General features: G+C 40.3%; 1 protein-coding gene across 3 annotated transcripts in view; it reads right to left on the minus strand.

Annotated features, from left to right (window-relative positions):
* Positions 1–265: 265 nt before the first annotated feature.
* ZFYVE1 (zinc finger FYVE-type containing 1) overlaps positions 266–20,650 on the minus strand; it is a 36,282-nt gene continuing 15,897 nt past the window's right edge. For 2 of the 3 annotated variants that reach the window (XM_067462807.1, XM_060761382.2), the window contains exons 5-12: positions 17,125–17,231; positions 16,043–16,151; positions 14,240–14,337; positions 14,027–14,144; positions 11,684–11,854; positions 9,494–9,698; positions 5,323–5,436; positions 266–2,318 (exon numbers count right to left, since the gene is read on the minus strand). In XM_067462807.1, coding sequence (XP_067318908.1) covers positions 2,086–2,318; positions 5,323–5,436; positions 9,494–9,698; positions 11,684–11,854; positions 14,027–14,144; positions 14,240–14,337; positions 16,043–16,151; positions 17,125–17,231 — 1,155 coding nt within the window. In that variant the 3' untranslated portion in view covers positions 266–2,085. The remainder of the gene's footprint in view (positions 2,319–5,322; positions 5,437–9,493; positions 9,699–11,683; positions 11,855–14,026; positions 14,145–14,239; positions 14,338–16,042; positions 16,152–17,124; positions 17,232–20,650) is intronic. The other variant, XM_060761400.2, reaches the window with a different exon arrangement.

Consider the following 20,650-nt stretch of genomic DNA (forward strand, 5'->3'; position numbering starts at 1 on the left):
GTGACTTTTTGCTTTCTTTCTTTCTTTCTTTTTTTTTTTTTTGGCTTTTTAAGTCCCTTCCACTGTTTTTTTTTTTTCCAGTATTTTTACAAGTGATGGTCACTCATTGGCCTGATAGATGTATTGTGTCCAAATTTGGTGTCAATTCATTGAGTGGTTTTTGAGTTGTGTTATAAAATGTGTATCTGGTGTTCAGAGAATGAGGTAGTCCCATGGTTGTTTTAGAAAAATACACAGAGAGACAGACCAGTCAGTGAAACAAAGCTTACACATGAAGATTTTATACAAGGAATGTCAGGGAAGGTTTCTGTATGTGTAGTAACATGACAAGAGTAGCTACATGCATGGGAGACCACACAGGGCATGGACTACAAACAATTCCATTTGTATTTTTCACCACAGAGTCAGAAATAAAAACACTTCAAAGTGCAGTACCTAGGCTGAAAAATCTCTACAATTGGACTCTTACCCCCACCTCTATATCCCATGAAAAAATTGTCAGCTTCTAATTACAAAATATATCTTAATCCACATGGAATTCAGATAGCAGGAATTTTGTATTACATAATCCAGTTCATCTTTTGGCATGCAAGCCAGAACTTGTCTCTTCCTTCCAGTGGCAGGGCATGATCAGGAAGGTACACAGAAGAAGTCAGCACTCTTGTTCAGGAGCAATAGTCCTTTATAGCACTTAATAATACAGTCCAAAAAGGGTTTCAATCATCAAGGTATACAAGGATATATAGTTCATAGTTGGAAGAAACAACAGTGCCCAGATAACATGCCATACTTGTAAGACCTGAAAGGAGGACGGGATTTGTTCTCCAATCCACTTCAGCTTGTGACAGCTTCCCGTTTGTTATCACAGAAGCCAAGAGCTACAGAAAAGCCTAATGCTACAATTTCTTTTAGTAGTTTGATCTATGCTTCAAAGTGGTTCAGTGCAGGGCTTTTTGAAAAGAATAATGCCTCAGTGTAATATGTTTTCCAGTTTGGTTTATTTGAGTGCTTGAAGGGTGGTTCACACAGACACCTCTAAGAATTAGACTTAACTAAGTCAATTTACAATGACTAAGATGCTAAGCAAAGACTACACTACATAGTGTGGGAGCTTGCCTGATTCCTTCTGCTGTTCTTTGAGTGTTTCCAGTGGAAAAACGTAAGTCTACCACAAGAAAATCAAGCAAGGGAATATGGACACATAGAATAAAGCCTCATAAGACCAAAATGAAGCTTCAATCGTTGTTAGTGGACCAGCTCTGGGTATTTTCCCTTGATTTTCACTAAACGTCCTGGGTGGTTCGGTCAGCGTCATTCTAAGATCTCAAAACTAGTACCTTTTCCCCACAGTGGCACTAGCTGTATCAGGACCTATACAGAGCAACTCTGAGCAAAGACAAGACATTCTTACTAACTTCCCTGGCTGGTTTCAGCCCTCGGAAAACTCATTCACTCTGCATTAAGTCCTACAAATCGAACAAAACAAATTGGGAAAAATAAATATTATTAATGGTGTCTCAAAGGGCCAGACGGAGAGGCCTAGGATTCCCCATCCAAACTAGGGACCACAAACAATGGTTATTTCAAACCGCAGACTCAGGAATCGAAACCTTTCCAAACCTGTGATGCTGCAAGCTGTCAAATGCTCCACACAAAGGAATTCCAAGGCACTCAGGAGGTGGTGTGATTGACCCATTTCCCTTCAAAAACAGTTCCACTCACCTTTGCTTTGCTTTAATGTTAAACTGTAAATCATCAATGCCAGGTGCATTCTTAGCATACTAAATTATAGAGATATAGAGATAACATACTTTTAACTGGTATAATACACTGTATTTTGGATTCCTCATCTTTCTCAAGCTTCTCTATGCATGTCAACGGTTAGGATCTGTTTGAAAGCAGGCCTTGCCTTGGCCCTTTGCCATTCGGTAATCTTACTGAAATCCACACTTGGAAAAAGAGGCCAGAGATCAAGAGCATGCACTCTGACTAGGAAAAGTTAAAAGCAGTGAAGTTTTGTTTTGTTTTGTGGTCTAACCCTGAGAAGCTAAGCTGTTACGGAGGATCCAGAAAAAGTCCATGGGGTTAAAGATCACCAGGCTTTTTATTGCAGTTAAAGCAGACTCTGACAGGATGATCCCAGCCACGAGAAGGGACCGTTCTGCGCTCATGGGAACACTCATCGCAGAAACCCTGGCCGCAGGCACGACAGTGGTGCTTTGACAGCTTGATGTTGAATTCCTTACGGCAGTTGTGGCAGTTTAAGATTTCATGGTCGGGAACCCAGTAGGCAGGTCTAGCGGCATCCTTCACAAGACCTGAAAAGTATCAGAAACACCTGCAATGCATTCTCAGTTTGATATCACAGGATTTCCAAAAACCTCTCTATTTTTTTTTCTCAAGGATTGTAACCAATCTACAGAATTCTTCTAGGAAATATGTAGGCTGTGGAGAAGGTGATCTTCCCATTTCTAATTTCACATCACTGAACTTGCAGGGGGTGGAAGCATCAAAATACTAATTTCTCTTTAAAACAGTGGTTCTTGACCTTCCGAATGCCACAACCCCTTAATACAGTTCTTCATGTTGTGGTGACACCAACCATACAATTATTTTCGTTGCTACTCCATAACTGTAATTTTGCTAATGTTATGAATCAAAATGTAAATATGTGATATGCAGTATGTCTTTTCATTCGCTGGACCAAATTTGGCACAAATACCTGATACGGCCAAATTTGAATACTGGTGTGGTTGGGGGGAGGGGTTGATTTTGTCATCTGGGAGTTGTAGTTGCTGGGATTTAAAGTTAACCTACAAAGAGCATTCTAAACTCCACCAATGATGGAATTGAACCAAACTTGGCATGCAGAACTCCTGGAAGATAATGGAAGGGTTTGGTGGGCATTGACCTTGAGTTTTGTAGTTGTAGTTCACTTATATCCAGAGAGCACTGTGGACTCAAACAATGATGAATCTAGACCCAACTTGGCACGAATACTCAATATGCCCAAATGTGAACACTGGTGGAGTTTGGAGAAAATAGACTTGACATTTGGGAGTTGTAGTTGGGCCAAATTTTCCATACAGAACCCCAATGAATAACAGAAAATATTGTGTTTCCTTATGGTCTTTGGCAACCCCTCTGGCACCATCCCCAGAGATCCCGACCCCCAGGTTGAGAAATGCTTGTGTACTTCATCTACAAATAAAACTGTCCTCCCCAAAGCATCTTAGAAGCATAGGCCCACATGTAAAGGAGGTTCTTCAGTAGCATAGGCATTGCTTTTACACTTTTTCACTGCTTTGGCAAATTTGGTAGCAGTAGGGCATGATCTTTGAGGCCTCCTATTCCTGGTAGCTGTCCTCTTGTAGTAGGTTAATAAAGGATGCCTTATAAATGATTAATCAAAACGTTAATCATTTATAAGGCATCCTTTATTAACCTTTCTCTTTTCCCTGATTGTGCTTTAAAACAAGGTTTCTTAAAGGATGGGTCAGGACCCCCAATGGGGTGGCTGTAACTGTATGCTGGGGTGTCTTTTCCTCTCTGCCTTTCCTTCTCTCCACTCCATCCTTTATATACTGGGGTCACATGAAAATTTCTAGGATAAAAAGGGGTTGCAAGTCAAAAAAGGTTAAGAAGCCCTGCTTTAGAATATAGCATATAGTGGTGAAACCAGTCCCAGGGATAAGAGGTATTGCAAGTGATTTTATGCTAGTGCTGTACCTGTGGGAATCCTTCACTTCTACCACTTCAAAAGCCTGGGTCTTCAACTTCCACCCCACCAGTGACCCTCATGAAATCTTCATACATATTTATGGAAACAGGTAACATTATAGGATTAAACATTGCCCCAAATGCTAGGTTACCATTACTAATGGATGCCACAAAGCTGAACTTAGAAAGGGGGGGGGGGGGAGAGAGAACTGGTGATTATTTTATTCACAGTGGCAAGACTTATCATTGCAACAAATTGGAAGATAGCAACCAATCTCACGTTGGAAACATGATATGGGGAGGTATGGAACATAACCTTAAATGATAAACTATCAATGGAAATGAGGGTTATGTTAAAATCTTCATTGTTTTATATAATGTTTACACTGTAAATTGGTAATATATGTAAATAAAAAAATCTCAATTCAGAAACTCAAAAGAGATCTACATCCTGTGTCTTCTCCCACCAAAAGCAGTGAATATGGGAGTTGTACATCTCAGTCTTTGAGCTAGAGCCCAACTAGAGTCCCCTTGGGGAGACAGGGTGGGTTAGAAATAAAGTTGTTGTTGTTATTATTATTATTCCTTCAGGTTTTCTCTTTCAAAAATCACAAAACATGCAATCTGGGTGGGATGTCCTATTACCTCTCTGTTTTTCTGATCTGCTTCATAATGGAGTAAGAACAAGAGTGAGTACTGTCAGGAAAACTAAAATTCCTTTGGGAAGGACCAAATATTAGAGAAGCTGTTGTCGTATCTTCAGTTAAAGACACATGAACATTTTTCCTCCTTCACACAGAACTGCAGCTTTGTGAAAGAAATCTGTGCGCCCATAGTGCTTTCCAGGTTCCCAGGTTTCTCATGCTTTATGTTGTGGTAAAAACATTATTTTTAAGTTTTGATGCTGTACAACCTCACAGGACTACAATAGTTGTGTAGATCACAAGCCTGGTCACAAATAGACTCAATAATAAGGGGTTGTCTGTCTGATCCAGCTGGTATCCTTTCAGGGTGATTTGGTGGGAAAGATTCCTACAATCGTTCCTGCCCACATGGCTGCTGTATCCACATACAGTAAGACCCCCATAACTGCAAACCCATACCTGTGATTTCATTTATACACACCCAGGGAGAAAAGGCCACTCTATGGATTTGCTAGGTATGTAGTTACCACAGAGTTGTTTTGGAGGAACTAGCAAACTCCAAGAAATTAATTTCTAGATCTTCCAGAGCAACTCTATGGTTTGCTGGGATCAAACACCAGGTAATTGAATGTGTTTCTATCGTTTCCGCAGTTACAGGTAACCACAGTCCAGCCAGGAATGTATTCCCTGTGGATATGGGGGGGGGGGGCTTTACTGTACATCTTGCCATCACACAGACATGGTTCCCATAATCCCACAGCTGTGTGCAAAGCAGAATCAAAATCTCAGTGTTTCTCTCAGTTGATTCATCAATTACAACTAGGAAGAAATACCAAATGTCCTCCAAAATACCAGGTTCCTTTTATTTTCTCATCATGCTACTTCTTAAAAACCCACCTCTATAGCCTTTTAGCTTAAAAAAGCAAAATAATTTCTAAATCAACTCAACAACACTTACCCAATGGGATGTCAATGGCAGTTACAACAGCCCCCAGAGTGTTCTGTACGGCTTCACCAACCTTCCTGGCTATCACTGTTCCACCTTCTTCGTCTGTTGGAGCCTCAGGCACATCTGCAAGACAGGCATTGGGGCTCAAGATCAAAGGCAACTTACACAACTTACTGGCTGTCTTTGTAAACAAAATCCTTTAATCAGTAGTCAAATAACTGACTACCCATCTCTCTTGTTTGTCCTTTAGGAAATGTGGATGACTTTCAAATGACACCAAGTACGGATGATATAATCTAAGGAGACTGCAAATAAGAGAAACTTGTTGGGTTTTCTATCCTATGAGTGACATCTGTAATGTGACGATTCAAGTTTTTCAAGCCAGGAATAGACAAAGAGAGATTAACTGAGAGACAAGAGAGGGCTAAAATTATCACTTTTGGGCAATTCCTTACAAAAATGAGATGTTTTCATATACTGTACAGCAGATTGTTCATTTTGCAGTATAGTCATATGATCCATCTCCTAAAGCTACGTTAGAGGCTTATTCATCCCAAGTTAAGGTACTATGGGTTGCATTCAGGTTTATTTCTTCACTGAAGTATTTATTTATCATTTTTCTGTCTGTTTGAGCTTCCAAAGAATGTACAATGAAATAAAAACAATAATAATTTGTTAAAAACAACCCATTATGCTTAGGGAAGATTGATTAAAAATCAATTGTACATAAATGGTAAATAATAATAATTAAACTCAATAAATTTAGATCCAGACCTTTGTACGAGGGTAGGTCAAAAAGTAATGCCTCCATTGCTCTAACTTTTTTTCCCCCAACTACTGGTCTATTTATGCATGATATGATAGAGGTCACCTTACTCTACTGATATAGTTTTTTCTTTTTATCGATTGACTGATTAGAACCATGAATCTGAAGCTAAAAGAAAGAGTTGTCACACAGAAGAAAGCCAATCAGCTCAGTGCAAATGGACCACATGCTAGATACCACCGCTCCCCCCCCCCCCCCAAAAAAAAACCCCAAACACATCTCTTAAATGAAGCCTGGTACATGCTCTCACAATGTAACAAGTGCAGTTTCACATTCCTACTACTAAAATTTCAGTCAAATGGAACCCAATATTTGCTGCAAATCATAGCAGTTGGTCAACACTTAATTACCCCCAGTTGAATAAACAATTTCTATTATCCCTTCTGTCATACTGAATTATATACAGGGTTAGCTACAGCACCAACTTCCAAAATCCAATATTATCAAGACCAACATTAGACATCATGGGGGTGGGGAGAGACTGGGAAACTGTACATTGCATTCACCCCTCCACCACATCCACATAGCAGCACCTGAATTAGGTTTGCTCCACACTTTTGTTACGAGTGACAGACTGTGCCCCACCCAATTCTCCCCATGCCTGTCCATGGCCTCTTCCTCATCCCACAAACATATCAGGGAAGCAACAGCTTATTATGGAAAAGCACCAAATGAACACGGGACTGAAGCATTATGGTCAGTAAGGGTAGAGGCTGCTCCAGTTCACTCAGCACTTAACAGAAAAGCATCACATGTTCCAAAAGTTTGAAAATGGGGTGGAGGGAGACAATTGACTCCATAATTCCTGATGGGCCTTGGCATTTGTTTTGCTCACACTAAGCCCACGTGTTATGTAACTGTAACAGCCATGGCAAGGCTATCAACTGAGATATAGTAGACTTCCCCTTCTGTGGCTGGCGTTCTGTTCATGACATATACAACTGTATATCATCCTTTGAGACTTTGAGGACCTTTGTCCTCTGGGATTTCATTAGCTTCCCTATGCATTGACCAAAAATGTGCTCAGGACTCTTCTTCCTCTTGTAGCACCTCCATGGCTATTTAGTGGCCCATAAAGAGTTGAAAGGGCACTTGAAAAGAATCTGGATGTGTCCTGATAGTCAGATGCAGAACAACCAAGGCATGCTTCAAGATCTCCTCTGTCCTCCAGAGGTCCTGAAGGATGACATCACTTTTATATATCTCTCTCTGATGTTGTATGCTCTCAATCAGCCACTAAATAGCCATGGAGTGGGTGGGGGGAGTAGCCATAGGAGTAAGCGGAGTTCTTCTGGAAGGGAGAGTGGAAGACATATACGTACATCTCCCCTGCACATGTGCCCTCCAAATACTGTTGTTGTTCATTCGTTCAGTCGTCTCCGACTCTTCGTGACCTCATGGACCAGCCCACGCCAGAGCTCCCTGTCGGCCGTCACCACCCCCAGCTCCTTCAAGGTCAGTCCAGTCACTTCAAGGATGCCATCCATCCATCTTGCCCTTGGTCGGCCCCTCTTCCTTTTGCCTTCCACTTTCCCCAGCATAATTGTCTTCTCTAGGCTTTCCTGTCTCCTCATGATGTGGCCAAAGTACTTCAACTTTGTCTCTAGTATCTTTCCCTCCAGTGAGCAGTCGGGCTTTATTTCCTGGAGGATGGACTGGTTGGATCTTCTCGCAGTCCAAGGCACTCTCAGCACTTTCCTCCAGCACCACAGCTCAAAAGCATCGATCTTCCTTCGCTCAGCCTTCCCTAAGGTCCAGCTCTCACATCCGTAGGTGACTACAGGGAATACCATGGCTTTGACTAGGCGGATCTTTGTTGCCAGTCTGATGTCTCTGCTCTTTACTATTTTATCGAGACTGGACATTGCTCTCCTCCCAAGAAGTAAAAAGCCAAATACTACTGCTCTTAAAATCCCTGAACGCTGGCAATGTTGGTTGTGGGATTATTGGACCCATCACATCTGGGGACATCGAAATAGGGAACTAAAGGAGGGACAAGGAATTTGTGAACTTCCAGATGTGTTGGTCTATAATTCCCATTGGTGCTGCATACCATGGCCAATAGTAAAGGGCTGAGCAAATGGTAGCCAAAATATCTGAAATGTTCCCCATCCCTTAATTAAAACAAGATAACAAGACATTTACATAATGCTGCTCTATTATGTTTGATTAAAATCTTTTCTTAGAGCTTTGAATACATTCATGTATTCTACATTAAAATGGAGGAGGAATTCAATCTGAATATTGATTACTTAATTTATATGCCCAACTGTTCTTTTTTCCTGGAAGATGTGTATTCTAAATGTGTGAAAAAGTCTGTAAACTAATTTAGTAATAAACTTTTCTTGTACTCCATGGTGTTGCAATGGTGTTATTCTGCTGCATGGTATTTTCCCCAATATATGACTGTAGTATGAGGACCACACTTAGATCTAGGTGTGGTCCTCATAGGCCAAACAAGATTAGATGTCAGATGGCCAGATCTTTCTGTTTAAAGTAGTCATGGGACCCCAAGTGGATCCTTTATCCTTGGGATAAACAATGTGAGGATCCATTTAGATCTGTGGTTCCCAACTTGTGGTCCGTGGACCACCAGTGGTCCCCAAGAACGAAAATATGGTCCATTACTACACTGTTGCGTCAAAACAACCACGAGGGGAACTGGTCTTGTGAAACCCTCTTATTGTGCCGAAGCAACGGAGATGTTGGGAGGGGAGACATTGACTACCCATGAAAGATTACTACTATTGCAGGAGAAAAAGGGAATTTATGCACTCGTTTCAAGAGTGGGTTTCATGGCACAACGTAACCATTGCTTCTATGCAGATTATTAAATATGATTTTCTGTGGGCGAGAAGATGGCGGCTACTGGATGGCATATCTTGTGTATCAGAGACTAGAGCTGGTGTGGTCTATTCAATGCAATATCCTGAATCAGCATCCCAAATAACCAAACTGAATCTAAAGTTGACCAAAACCGATTTGTAACCCTTTTGGTACTAATGTTGGAGAGTGGTCCCTAGTCAAGTGGTCCTGGTCAAAAAAAAGTTGGGAACCACTTGACCAGGGTGAAGGTGAAAAATGTGAATGGTTAAAGATTTTCACTGATGGACTCACATGGGTGCTTTAAAAAACAAGGTGAGAGATCTGATCCAGAGTTTACTATGTGCTACCTGGGGTTTTCTGGGGAACTGAAGTTTTTAAATGTGTCCTCCTAAGCTCTGATGAACACAGGATTCAAACATTTTGTTTAACATTACACACTTCTCAAACAGCAGTGACACAGATTTAAAGCAACAACATCTTTCTTTAAAAAGAATTGATAAGTAAGTTTCCGCTCCTTGAATCACACACCTAGTACAGTCAGGTCAGGATTACCTAACTGAAAACCCCTGCTGTCATAGCAGCTGTCGCACACTCGCACAGGGGTGGGCCCCCAGCCACGCTCTGGGACAGGACGGGTCTTGGACGAACAACCATCGCAAAATCCTTCTCCACATGCCCGGCAGTGGTGTTTGGTATCATTATCCTTAAAGGATATGCCACATTTCCTGCAATTCTGAACAAGAGAAGAGGGGAGAAAACAAACAAACCTGAACTCACCTTCTGTTTAGTTTAGATGGAAGAACAAAAGAGAATGGAGAGGAATTTGAAGGAAAAAGCAGTTTTCAATGTTTTTGGAGTGTCAGTGTGAATAAATATCCTTCCCTAAACAAAAATTGTGCACTCCTCAAAATTCCTGAAACCTACATCCCATTCATAGCACACAATCATATTGTTATATTTCACTTTAACTGCTGTGATTTAACTTTAACTGCTGTGAGGAAATCCTATGGAACCCTGAGTCTTTCATTTTTAGGTAGGAGTTCTTAGAAATCGCAATCAAAGTGCTTGAAGGCTCCACAAAATTACAAACCCCATGACTCCATAGGATATAGCCATGGTGAAGACAACAGTTGTATAATAGTGTAGCGTGAAAAGGACCACAAATTCCTGGAACAGTCCTATGATAGATAACTTTCTGACAAAGGCAGAAAAGAAAATTCCATCTGCTGCCATAAAAGATCAGTCAGGTTATTTTGACATCTCAGGCTGGTAGGCAGTATATATCTGCACAAGTTGATATAAACATGTTTACTCTACTCTGACAGTTAAAATAACAATGATAACAAACGATATATTGCTCTTTCATGACTCCAAATCATTTGCCTGAGGCAAGTGACTGACTCTCGGTCTACCAGTAAGGTTGGCCTTGCTACCTACCAGGAGCATCCAGGCAGCTGTCAAGGGCTGCTTAGCATTTGCAACAGCTCTAGGTAATGACATTAGTCTAGTTGTGTCTGACTCTGTGAGGTGGTGCTCATCTCCATTTCTAAGCCAAAGAGCCAGCGTTGTCCACAGACACCTCTAAGGTAATTGGCTGGCATGATTGCATGGAACGCCGTTACCTTCCCACAGAAGTGGTACCTATTGATCTGCTAATATTTGCATGTTTTTGAACTGTTAAGTTGGCAGAAGCTGGGGCTAGCAGTGGGAGCTCACCCCACTCCCCAGATTCAATCCACTGATCTTTTGGTCAGCAAGTTCAGCAGCTCAGCAGTTTAACTGAATGCACCACCAGGGCACAGAGCTAAACATTACGGATGCCTGAGTTGTCCTTGCTACACTTAATCACATCAGCAGCTGTATCTGAGGCATCTGTAGTCCAGCTGTTGGCTCTGAGAGGCAGCAAATATAGACAATCACCAATGCCTGCCAGAGAAAAGCAATAACTGCCAGGAATCCTGTTCTTTTTCTCCTTCCTTCTTTCTCTGGGTAGCAAGGAGGGAGAGTAGGGACACAAATTTGGCCAGAATTCAGAGTGGAAGTTGGAGCTCTGTTGTTGTTACATGCCTTCAGGTCAACTCTCAACTGAGGAGACCATAGAGATTTTGCAGAGGCTGGCTACAGCCTTCCTGTAAAGCTCAGAGAGTATGATTTACCAAAGGTAACCAAGTGCAATACCAAGCTGAATAGGGGTTCAAACTTAGATTTCCAAGAGTCCTAATTGAAACCACTACACCAAACTGGCTTCTCACAGCTCTATCCTGGAGACTATTTCCTCCAGAAATGAGGTGAGAAACAATCTGGTAGCAAAGTAGAGGATATGCCAAATAGCGCAGCCAGTCATGGGCAGAAAAGGTGTGGTCGAACTGTCTCATCTTTGAAGTAGAATTAAATAAGGCTTCATTTATGGGGACTACTACCCCTGCCTGGTCTTTCTTTTTTGTGTGCAATTAGGGAGAAAGAGAATGAAAGCCTCCATACAGAAGACAGTATTTAGTTTCCCATCTGAGGTGTCTCCTGATTGTGCTGCTTGGAAGTCACTCGTTTGCACAAGTGGTGTGCTTAATTGCATCAAAGTGTGAAATTCTTTGTTTTAATCTAAAATAAAAAAGATCTACTTCGTCAAACAATGAATCACCACTACATCTCTTTGGCGAAGAACAAGTGGAAGGAACAAGGATTTCCCACCACCATGCAAGTATGGTGTCCATTAGTTACCAGAATCATAGAGTTGGGCTTCCAGTAAGCTGGAGCGATCTGATCAGTCAGCCAAGAGGTCACAGCTTTTGTGGGTCCCAAACTCAATTCAGATACTGACTGTGCCATGAAATTCATTCCATCTATAAGGCGTTGAGCAGCATTGTTGTTGTCCTTCAGACTGCAATCCGTCTGCAACGAAAGAAGAAAATGAAATGATGTTTCAAGTTGGCCTGGATAATGACATGCTTCACTCAATCAAATATAACCAAGGAATGAACTCTTTATTCAGAGAAGAGAATTCATTAGTGCAACTGTAGTGGACTGCCATGATTGATCATATTGCAACATTTTCTTGCTACCTCCTGAGGAGCATTTTTAACCAAAGTTTAGAAAAGTTACTCTTTTAGATCACACCTTCCAGAATCCAACAGCCCTTTTTGGAGAGGGGAATTCCAGGAGTTGTAGTCCAAGCATGTAACTGTTCTAAGTTCTGTGTGAGTTCTTAGAAGAGATGTGGAAGAACCCTTTCTGTCAATGTTTGCCCTGGAATCATGTACATAAACACAGGGACTGGCTCTCAATACAGACATATAGAGAACATTACAATAAATATCACAATGCAGCTTGACAGCAAAGATTTGCTTCTTAATAATAATAAATCTGTATTTATATTCCATTTTTCTCCCTAATGGGACCCAAAGCAGCTCACAATATAATACAATACAAATCAAAGCACATTTAACATAAACTCCAATACAAAAAGCACACAAAGCATAATAACATCCAGAAATACGATATAAATAAATATTAAGCATTAAAAACATTTAAAACCAATTACAATTATTGTGGAGACTCATCAATTAAATAGTATATTTCGCTAAGCTCAGTGCAAATCAACCTTGCTGTCATTAGCAATTGAATTCATTCATCACAAGCTTGCTTGAACAGGTAGGTCTTCAACTGTGGAGAAAGTGTGACCTGTGGGCTGCATGACACCCTTGGTGGCTCACTTTGCAGCCTTCAAAGCTTCAGAGGTCCAAATTTTTTAAATGTTGAAAAAATAGCCCCAAAATATTATGGCCAGTCAAACTGCCACAGAAACATGTTCCAAAGCAAAAGAATCCCATGTGCTATATCTGACATCAAGAAATGATGCTGCATCATTTTCAGTCACTCCGAAAGAGGCTGTGAATCATCATCATCATCATCATCATCATCATCATCATCATCATCATCATTTATATCCCTGCTTTTTCTCTCCACAAGTGGCTCCTCAGGAAAGCTCTTGAGGAGGCACTGGAGGGGTAATGGCCTGTCTCTTTTACAATTGTGCATCCCTATCTTGAAACACAACAGCAAATTTGGCACCGTCATTAGATAAACATCCAGACATGTATAAATGTCTCTCTTGCTGATTCTCTCTGGCAGATCGTGGGATGGGGTTACTGTATATACTCAGGTATAGTTTTTCAACCCTTGTTTTAGGTTGAAAAAGTCTCCCTCAGCTTGTACTCAAGGTTATTTAATTATTTTACTCTGTCATTATTATTATTATTAGATTTATTATTTTACTCTAATTATTATTATTATTATTATTATTATTATTATTATATTTATCATTTTATTTTATTATTATTATTACATTTATTATTTTATTTTATAATTGTTATAATTATGTTTATTATTTTACTCTATTTATGATTGTTATTATTACATTTAATTTATATTTAATTTATACTTAATTATTGGGGTATAAATAAAGTTTATTATTATTATTTCACTCTATTATTATTATGATGACATTTATTATTTTACTGTCTTTATTATTATTCGAAGGATACATAAGCACATTTATTATTTATTTATTTCAGACATTTATATTCCGTCCTATATCGACCTCCGCAGAGGGACTCAGGGCGGCTGACAACAAAAGCATAAATATACATTGAAGGAGGTTAAGGCAGTCTTATCTTCAATTATTTATTTATTTATTTATTTATTTACTATACAACCCGGAGGTGACTCGAGGCAGTTTACATTTGGAATATTTATATAAAATTAAAATTTTATATAAATATTCAAAAACATTTAACCTACTGATGCCTCAATTAATGTGATTTTATTTGTATCTAGTTTCATTTTGAAATTACCAGTAGCTGCTGAATTTCTCACCTTTGGCTTATACTCGAGTCAATCCGTTTTTCCAGTTTTTTGTGGTAAAATTAAGTGGCTCGGCTTATATTTGGGTTAGCTTATACTCGAATATATACGATATATGCCAGAAGACCTATCACTTCAATAGTCTAATAAGTTCCCTTTTTCTTTAAAAGATGAGGAGACAACTCCATGCAATAAACTTACTCCTGGCCAGACATGCACTATTTCCGTCCTCACAACTGTGTCCACAGGATCTTGATTCCCAAACCAGTACTGCCGGCTACGGTACACAACGCCACAGTTGGGGCATTCAATCACATACCTATAAATCAGGGAAGGAAAAGAGCCGGTCACTCCAGCATGTGCCACGTGAGAAGAACAGAAGCCAGGGAAGGGATAAAAGGCTTGTGTACATACCCTGACCAGGCATACTTGGCAAGTCCCATCCAAGGGGAATCAGTAGAAGCAGATGTTTTGGGCACCACCCTGACTTCATTCCCACGTTCATAACATGCCTGGAACACAAGAGTTCAGTTTAAAATACCGTATGTCTTCTCCAAGCCTAAAGTGTCAGTTTCACATGTATGTGAAAAGTTCTGTGCATTTCCCCCCCACAAATGTGACCCACAGTCAGGCCCGTAGCCAGGATTTCGTTTCGGGGGGGGCTAAATTTTTTTTCAGGGGGGGTTTCGGGGGGGCTGAGTTTCGGGGGGGGGGCTGAGTCTGAGTGAAAGAGGGTCTAGCCTAGCAAACCTTTTGTATCATTACCCCAATACCCCCATGCATATGGGATATATTGAGTATGGTGATCAGATCATGATATGAATAAACATAACAGTTTAAATAATGCACCAATAAGGCCTTTTCGCGAACCACCATGAAAATTTCGGGGGGGGCTGAAGCCCCCCGAGCCCCCCCCCTGGCTACATGCCTGCCCACAGTGCCAAAGGAGACATTAAAACTGAGGCCTAAACCCAACTGCTAATTCCAACTATAGTAGACTCATCAAATTAAATGCCGAATTGTAAGTCAGCACCTTTGTAAATTGAACTGGGACAAAAGCAACTCTTGCTGAGATTAGCAATTGACTGAGGTTTAAGAATTTACATAGGGGTCTTCTTGGTACATTGCAGTGGTTTAAGTACAATAGCTTGGCAGTGCCAGGGGGCAACAAAAAATTATGGATGATGTGAAAAAAGCAAAGCAGTGGAGAAATAAAATTCTCAGAGCTGCCAGATTTCGACTTCTGCCACCACTGAAGAGCCCTGGAAATAGCTGTCCTAGTGCATCGGCACAATCTCTGCCTTACTGTTCTTCAACAGGCTAAAACAAATTACAGTGCTTTCAAAGCAGTACAATGTGTGACACCAATCAGAGTGAACAGCAAAGGCTCAACAAAGCTATTATTCTTGCCTGCAAAAATGTGTGGGATGTTTCACAGGGGGAAAGAGGTGAGTGCACCCAGGTCTACTTTAGTTCCTGCCCAGCTTCCATGTGCTCCCAAGATCCCCTCAAATTGCTAATAGTTGTTGTTGTTTTAAGCCCTCCATTACACTCTAGTTGTTTCTGGTCTCCCCTTAAACCTCATCTGAGGAAGAACTGCAAGTGAATCCAGGAAAAATATTCGATTGCATAACCCAGAATGCAAACGAAAGGAACGGCAAGAAGTGGATGGACGAGATGTGATGTTTCTTCTCAACAAATAATACTGTGTTCATATACTGCTAATTTCCAATGGGATCTTTAGGCATTATGATTAATGAGATGGCCTCGTATACGAGATACAGTCAGTTCTCCAACACAGGTTGCCAAGTATTCACCATAATAAACAACTGGTATGATTACAACTTGGGGTGCATCTATACTGTAGAATTAACGCAGTTTGACACCACTTTAACTGCCATGGTTCAATCTTGGGAGTTGCAGTTTTATAAGGTCTTTAGTCTTTGCTGTCAAAGAGTGCTAGGGATTCCTAGGATTTGTACTTAGGTTAGGAATTCTGGCAGAGAAGGCTAAAGTTCTTGCAAAGCTCCACCTCCCAGGATTCCATAACATTGACCCATGGCAGTTAAAGAGGTGCCAAACTGCGTTAATTCTACAGTATAGATGCACCCCAAGGTGTGGTGTCAAATTGCATTAATTCTACACTGTATGCCCCTGGGATAGGCGCAGGAACTCTTCTCCTTCACCCCTAAATTTTGTTTCATTTGTTCCATTCACCTTGCATGTAAATACTCGGTTATCGTACTGATGAGTATATCTACACCGATTCTTAGCTTCATGAGGCACCCCTTCTTTTGCATGGTTCATGCTGTTTTTACACCCACACCTAGAGTTTCAAAATAAAGCAGAGGGATGTTTAGAGGCAGACAGGCTTCCACCAAGATTAAACTTTCAAATACTTATTACACATAGTGAGTTGTATTGTCAAAGAGTTTCATTGGCGAAATCACTGGGTTGTGTAGGTTTTTCGGGTTGTATGGCCATGTTCGAGGAGCATTCTCTCCTGACATTTCACCTGCATCTGCGGCAAGCATCCTCAGAGGATGCTTGCCACAGATGCAGGCAAAACATCAGGAGAAAATGCTTCTAGAACATGGCCATACAGCCCGAAAAACCTACAACAACACAGAGTGAGTTTCTACTAGGGTTGCACCAAAACTGGAAAGTACTTTTGGCACAAGCTTTCATTACATGAAATGCAACTACAAATAAGCAAAAATAAATTGCATTAAATTCATCATAGGGGAAAAAAATCTTTTTAAAATGCCATCAAAATAAATTACGCCTATGTAATTATTCTGCCATAGCACCAGGGGCCACACTTATTTTTTAAAAAGAATAATTCAGTTAAAATACATAAAATCAGCTACACATTTGTAAAATAAATTAAAGATTATTTGAAAATCAAAAAGGCATTATTCATTAAATAATGTTATATTCATTAAAATTATCCCTCTACTTATTAAGAAATAAAAAACCCCATTCACATTTATTAATTTTTTATTTATAACCTTAAGGTTATAATTATATAATCTTAAACATCCTCTAATTCACTTTAATTAATATATTGACCATGATGTTGAACTAAAAGGGACTAAAATGCCTATAGAGTTTTTTAATGGTTTGCTCTAAAGCAGAACAGGAAGCAACAATGACAATCTTTAAAAATAAAAAGAATTCTGGGGTGCATTGCTGGACTATAAAGAAGAGCTTGGGACACTACCACAAAGACAGTGCTTTGCAATATGTATTCTTGCACCACAGAGCATATTCAAAGGGAGGTCTTCCCATCTACCTACCCACAGCTGAGACAAACAGAAGAACAGGTAAAATATTCGTCTGGAAAAAAGGAGCTGTGTGCCATCTGATCATCTGGGATCTCCCCACAGAATCGATCACTCAATGCCTGCAGAATAGCGAGAGAGAAACTACTAGTGAACGTTGTCCTGGAAGAACACAAAATCAACAACAGCTTCACAGATATACAGTACATCTTTCCAAACATTTCATGTTGGTGGTACACTTTTTAGACATGCAACATTTTGTGACACAATAATTCAGTTTTAGTAGCCAACCGTAGGTTAAATGGACACACACAAATTGTAATAATGAAATGCATGGGAACATGAAAACCTTTCATTTATATTTTAAAAAATAAAAATAAATGATTTATTGCTTATGTACATAAACTCAAGAGGTTTTTCATTACATTCATATGCACACCTACACACTGCAGCTGACACACTAAAATGTTGCAACACATGGTTTGGAATGCAGTTTCCCTTATCCAAAATGCTTGAGGTGAGAAATATTTCATGTTTTGGATTTTTTCTATATTTTGAAATATTTTGTATTTGTATATACATTGTGAATGAGGGAGAGCAGAGAAAGGGGCTAGTCGTACAGCAAATACACACCGAGTTTTTCCTCAAGGAGTACTGATACGAGGTAAAGGGGGAAGGAAGGGGTTGACTCCACCTACACAAGGCCTCCATAAAAAGTAGACATCCCAGATACTTCACTAGCTGTTGGCACACTTTCTGCCCTTTTAGCCAGATATCTGGGAAATAAGGGGGAAATCCTTCCCCTCCTATGAGTCTTTTTCATTATCTCTGGACTGGATACAGACAGCAGTGGATACCGTCATTCTGTATTTATCCTTGTGATCGTTTCTAGGGTACCCATCCCACTCCACCATCATTGACTGGGCAGAAGGTGAGTGAAAAATAATCTGAGACAACAACAACAACAACAACAACAATATAAATTGTAACAAAATTTCATGTAGGATAAACACAGAATGCACAGGTGTGAGGATGGAATGGAGAGCCATTGTGGTTGAGCACTGGGCTACATCTCGGGAGAGCAGAGTTCAAATCCACTGGGTAACCTTGGATAAGTCACATTCTCCCTGCCTCAAAGGAACACAATGACTAATTGCCTGTGAATTAATCTTGCCAAGAAAATCCCGTGGCGGGGTCACTATAAGTCAGAAATGACACAGTACAAGAGGGTAGAAACCACCCTGGAAACTTTGAATGTGTCAATGTTTGGTCAATAAAAAGCAGCACTTCAGACTTCTCCCTGCCATGTTATTATAAAACCACATAATATGTCCTTGGTTCAGAAAAGAACAACCACAGATAAAGAAAGAGCAAATGCTTATCCTTGAAAAATATCACTTATTGTATGATTAAAATGTGCATATTTTGCACTCCATCATCCATAAATAATTTCATGAATAGGAAATGAACATTAATAGCATAAGCTAATGTAACATTGATATGTCAAACTGATTTTGTAAAAAATCTTTTAAAATATTTGCTGGAGGGGGTTACTGAAAATAATTCAATTGCAATCTCATGTATATTTATCTAGACATAGGCCCACTGAAACCAATAGGACTTATTTCCGAGTAAACCCATCTAGTATTGTATTGTCTTCTATGGGTAATGCCACTTGGGTTAAATACGAAAACAAAACACAAGGGAATAAGTAAAAAAGGAAAGAAAATTTCCTACAAAAAACTTACTCTCATTGTAAAATGCACAGAACTTTGTTCATACATCTTCCCCAGGGGCTATTCATACTCATAACACAGTCCCTTGAAGAGCTGTGCTCTTGACTTTTAGATGTCACATATTTGCTGTTTACTGACAAAAAACCATCTTCCTGTTTAAGGAAACTCAGGGAAATCAAGGCAAGTCAGAGAATGGGCTGTTGCCCGGAGACCGTGTCCTGACATTCAGTTACCCTGGCAACAATATGGACCTTGCCATTGTACTACAAGACCTCAGAGTCTTGCTTATGCATGTATAGAGCATGAATACTCAGTACGTACTCCCAGCCTCAGAGGCCAAGTATTTGCCTTGCAAAAGCGATAAAACAAAGATTTCCTGAGGCAGAGAGCAAAGAAGGCTGAGTTACCTCAACCTGAAAAGTACTCTTTGCACACCCAGTTCAAAGTTTACTCTAGTCTGTTTTTGTTTGTTTTTATCTAATAGAAACCAGGCAATCGGATTGTCATAACTGAAACTCAGACTTCAGTGCAAGTTTTAGACTTGCTGTTCTTCCCTAAGTTCAGGCTGACTAGATGCTGCTCTGCTGGGGAGATCATAAAGAGGAAGTGGACATACTGTAATTCCCTTCCTATAGTCTCTTAAACAACGCATTGGGTTGCAACCCTGTGCTGGATGGGGTCACATTCCCTCAGGTTTGCAGTCTGGGGGTGATCCTGGACTAATTGCTGACCCTGGGACCCCAGGTGTAGGCAGTGGCCAGGAGCACTTTCGCAGAGTTTAACTTGTGTGTCAGCTACGCCCACACCTTGAGATGCCTGATTTGGCCACAGTAGTCTAGGTCTTAGTTATATCCTGTATGGACTACTGCAAAGCTCTCTACGTGGGTCTGCCTATGAAGATAGTTTGGAAACTACAGGTAGTCCAAAGATCGACAGTCAGGTTAATAACTGGGGCTCCATAAAGGGAGAGAATGGCTCCCATGTTCACTGGCTGCCTGTCTGCTTCTGGGCTATATACAAAGTGCTGGTCGTTACCTATAAAACCCTAAATGGTTCATGTCCAGGATATTTGTCTAACCACATCTCCCTATATAGACCACTACACGCACTGTGATCAGCAGAGGAGGCCTTACTCTCGGTCCCACCCCCGTCACAAGTGTGGCTGGCGGGAACAAGCAGGGAGCCTTCTCTGTGATCACTCCCCACCTCTGGAACTCCCTTCCTAAAGAAATAAAAATGGCCTCCACCCTCCTCTCCCTCAGAAAACTTCAGAAAACACACCTATGCACTTTAGCGTACATAGAGGAGGAGGACTAGCACAATTTAATTAGCACTTTATGGCTGCTATGGTCTATATTAATGTTCAACTATGGTCAGGCACTGTTTACATTTTAATTGTCTAATTGTCTAGGGTATATGTTTCTTGTGCAATTATGTTCAATGAGTGTAATTATGTTTTATTTAAGTAGCTGTATTTTATATTACTTTAACCTTAATTATTTTATGGTAATTAGTTTATTACTGTCCATTTTGCATTTCTAATGTTGTATGATATTAAATTGTGGCATTGAATGTTTGCCTTTTTATATGTATGTAAACAGCCCTGAATCTGAGTCTCCTTTGGGGAGAGAGAGTGGTCTAGAAATAAAAACAATTGTCATGAAACCAGTAGTACTATCAGGGTGGGAGCTTGGACCAGACATTCATAGCTCCATTCAGCAGAATAAGCAGAAGCACCCTAACACAGCAATGACATACACAGTTTGTATCATCCAAACATTACATTCAACTCTCTATTTGCTGAG

The sequence above is a fragment of the Anolis sagrei genome, chromosome 1 (genome assembly GCF_037176765.1).
Source record: "Anolis sagrei isolate rAnoSag1 chromosome 1, rAnoSag1.mat, whole genome shotgun sequence".
In the NCBI taxonomy this organism is placed as follows: Eukaryota; Metazoa; Chordata; class Lepidosauria; order Squamata; family Dactyloidae; genus Anolis; species Anolis sagrei.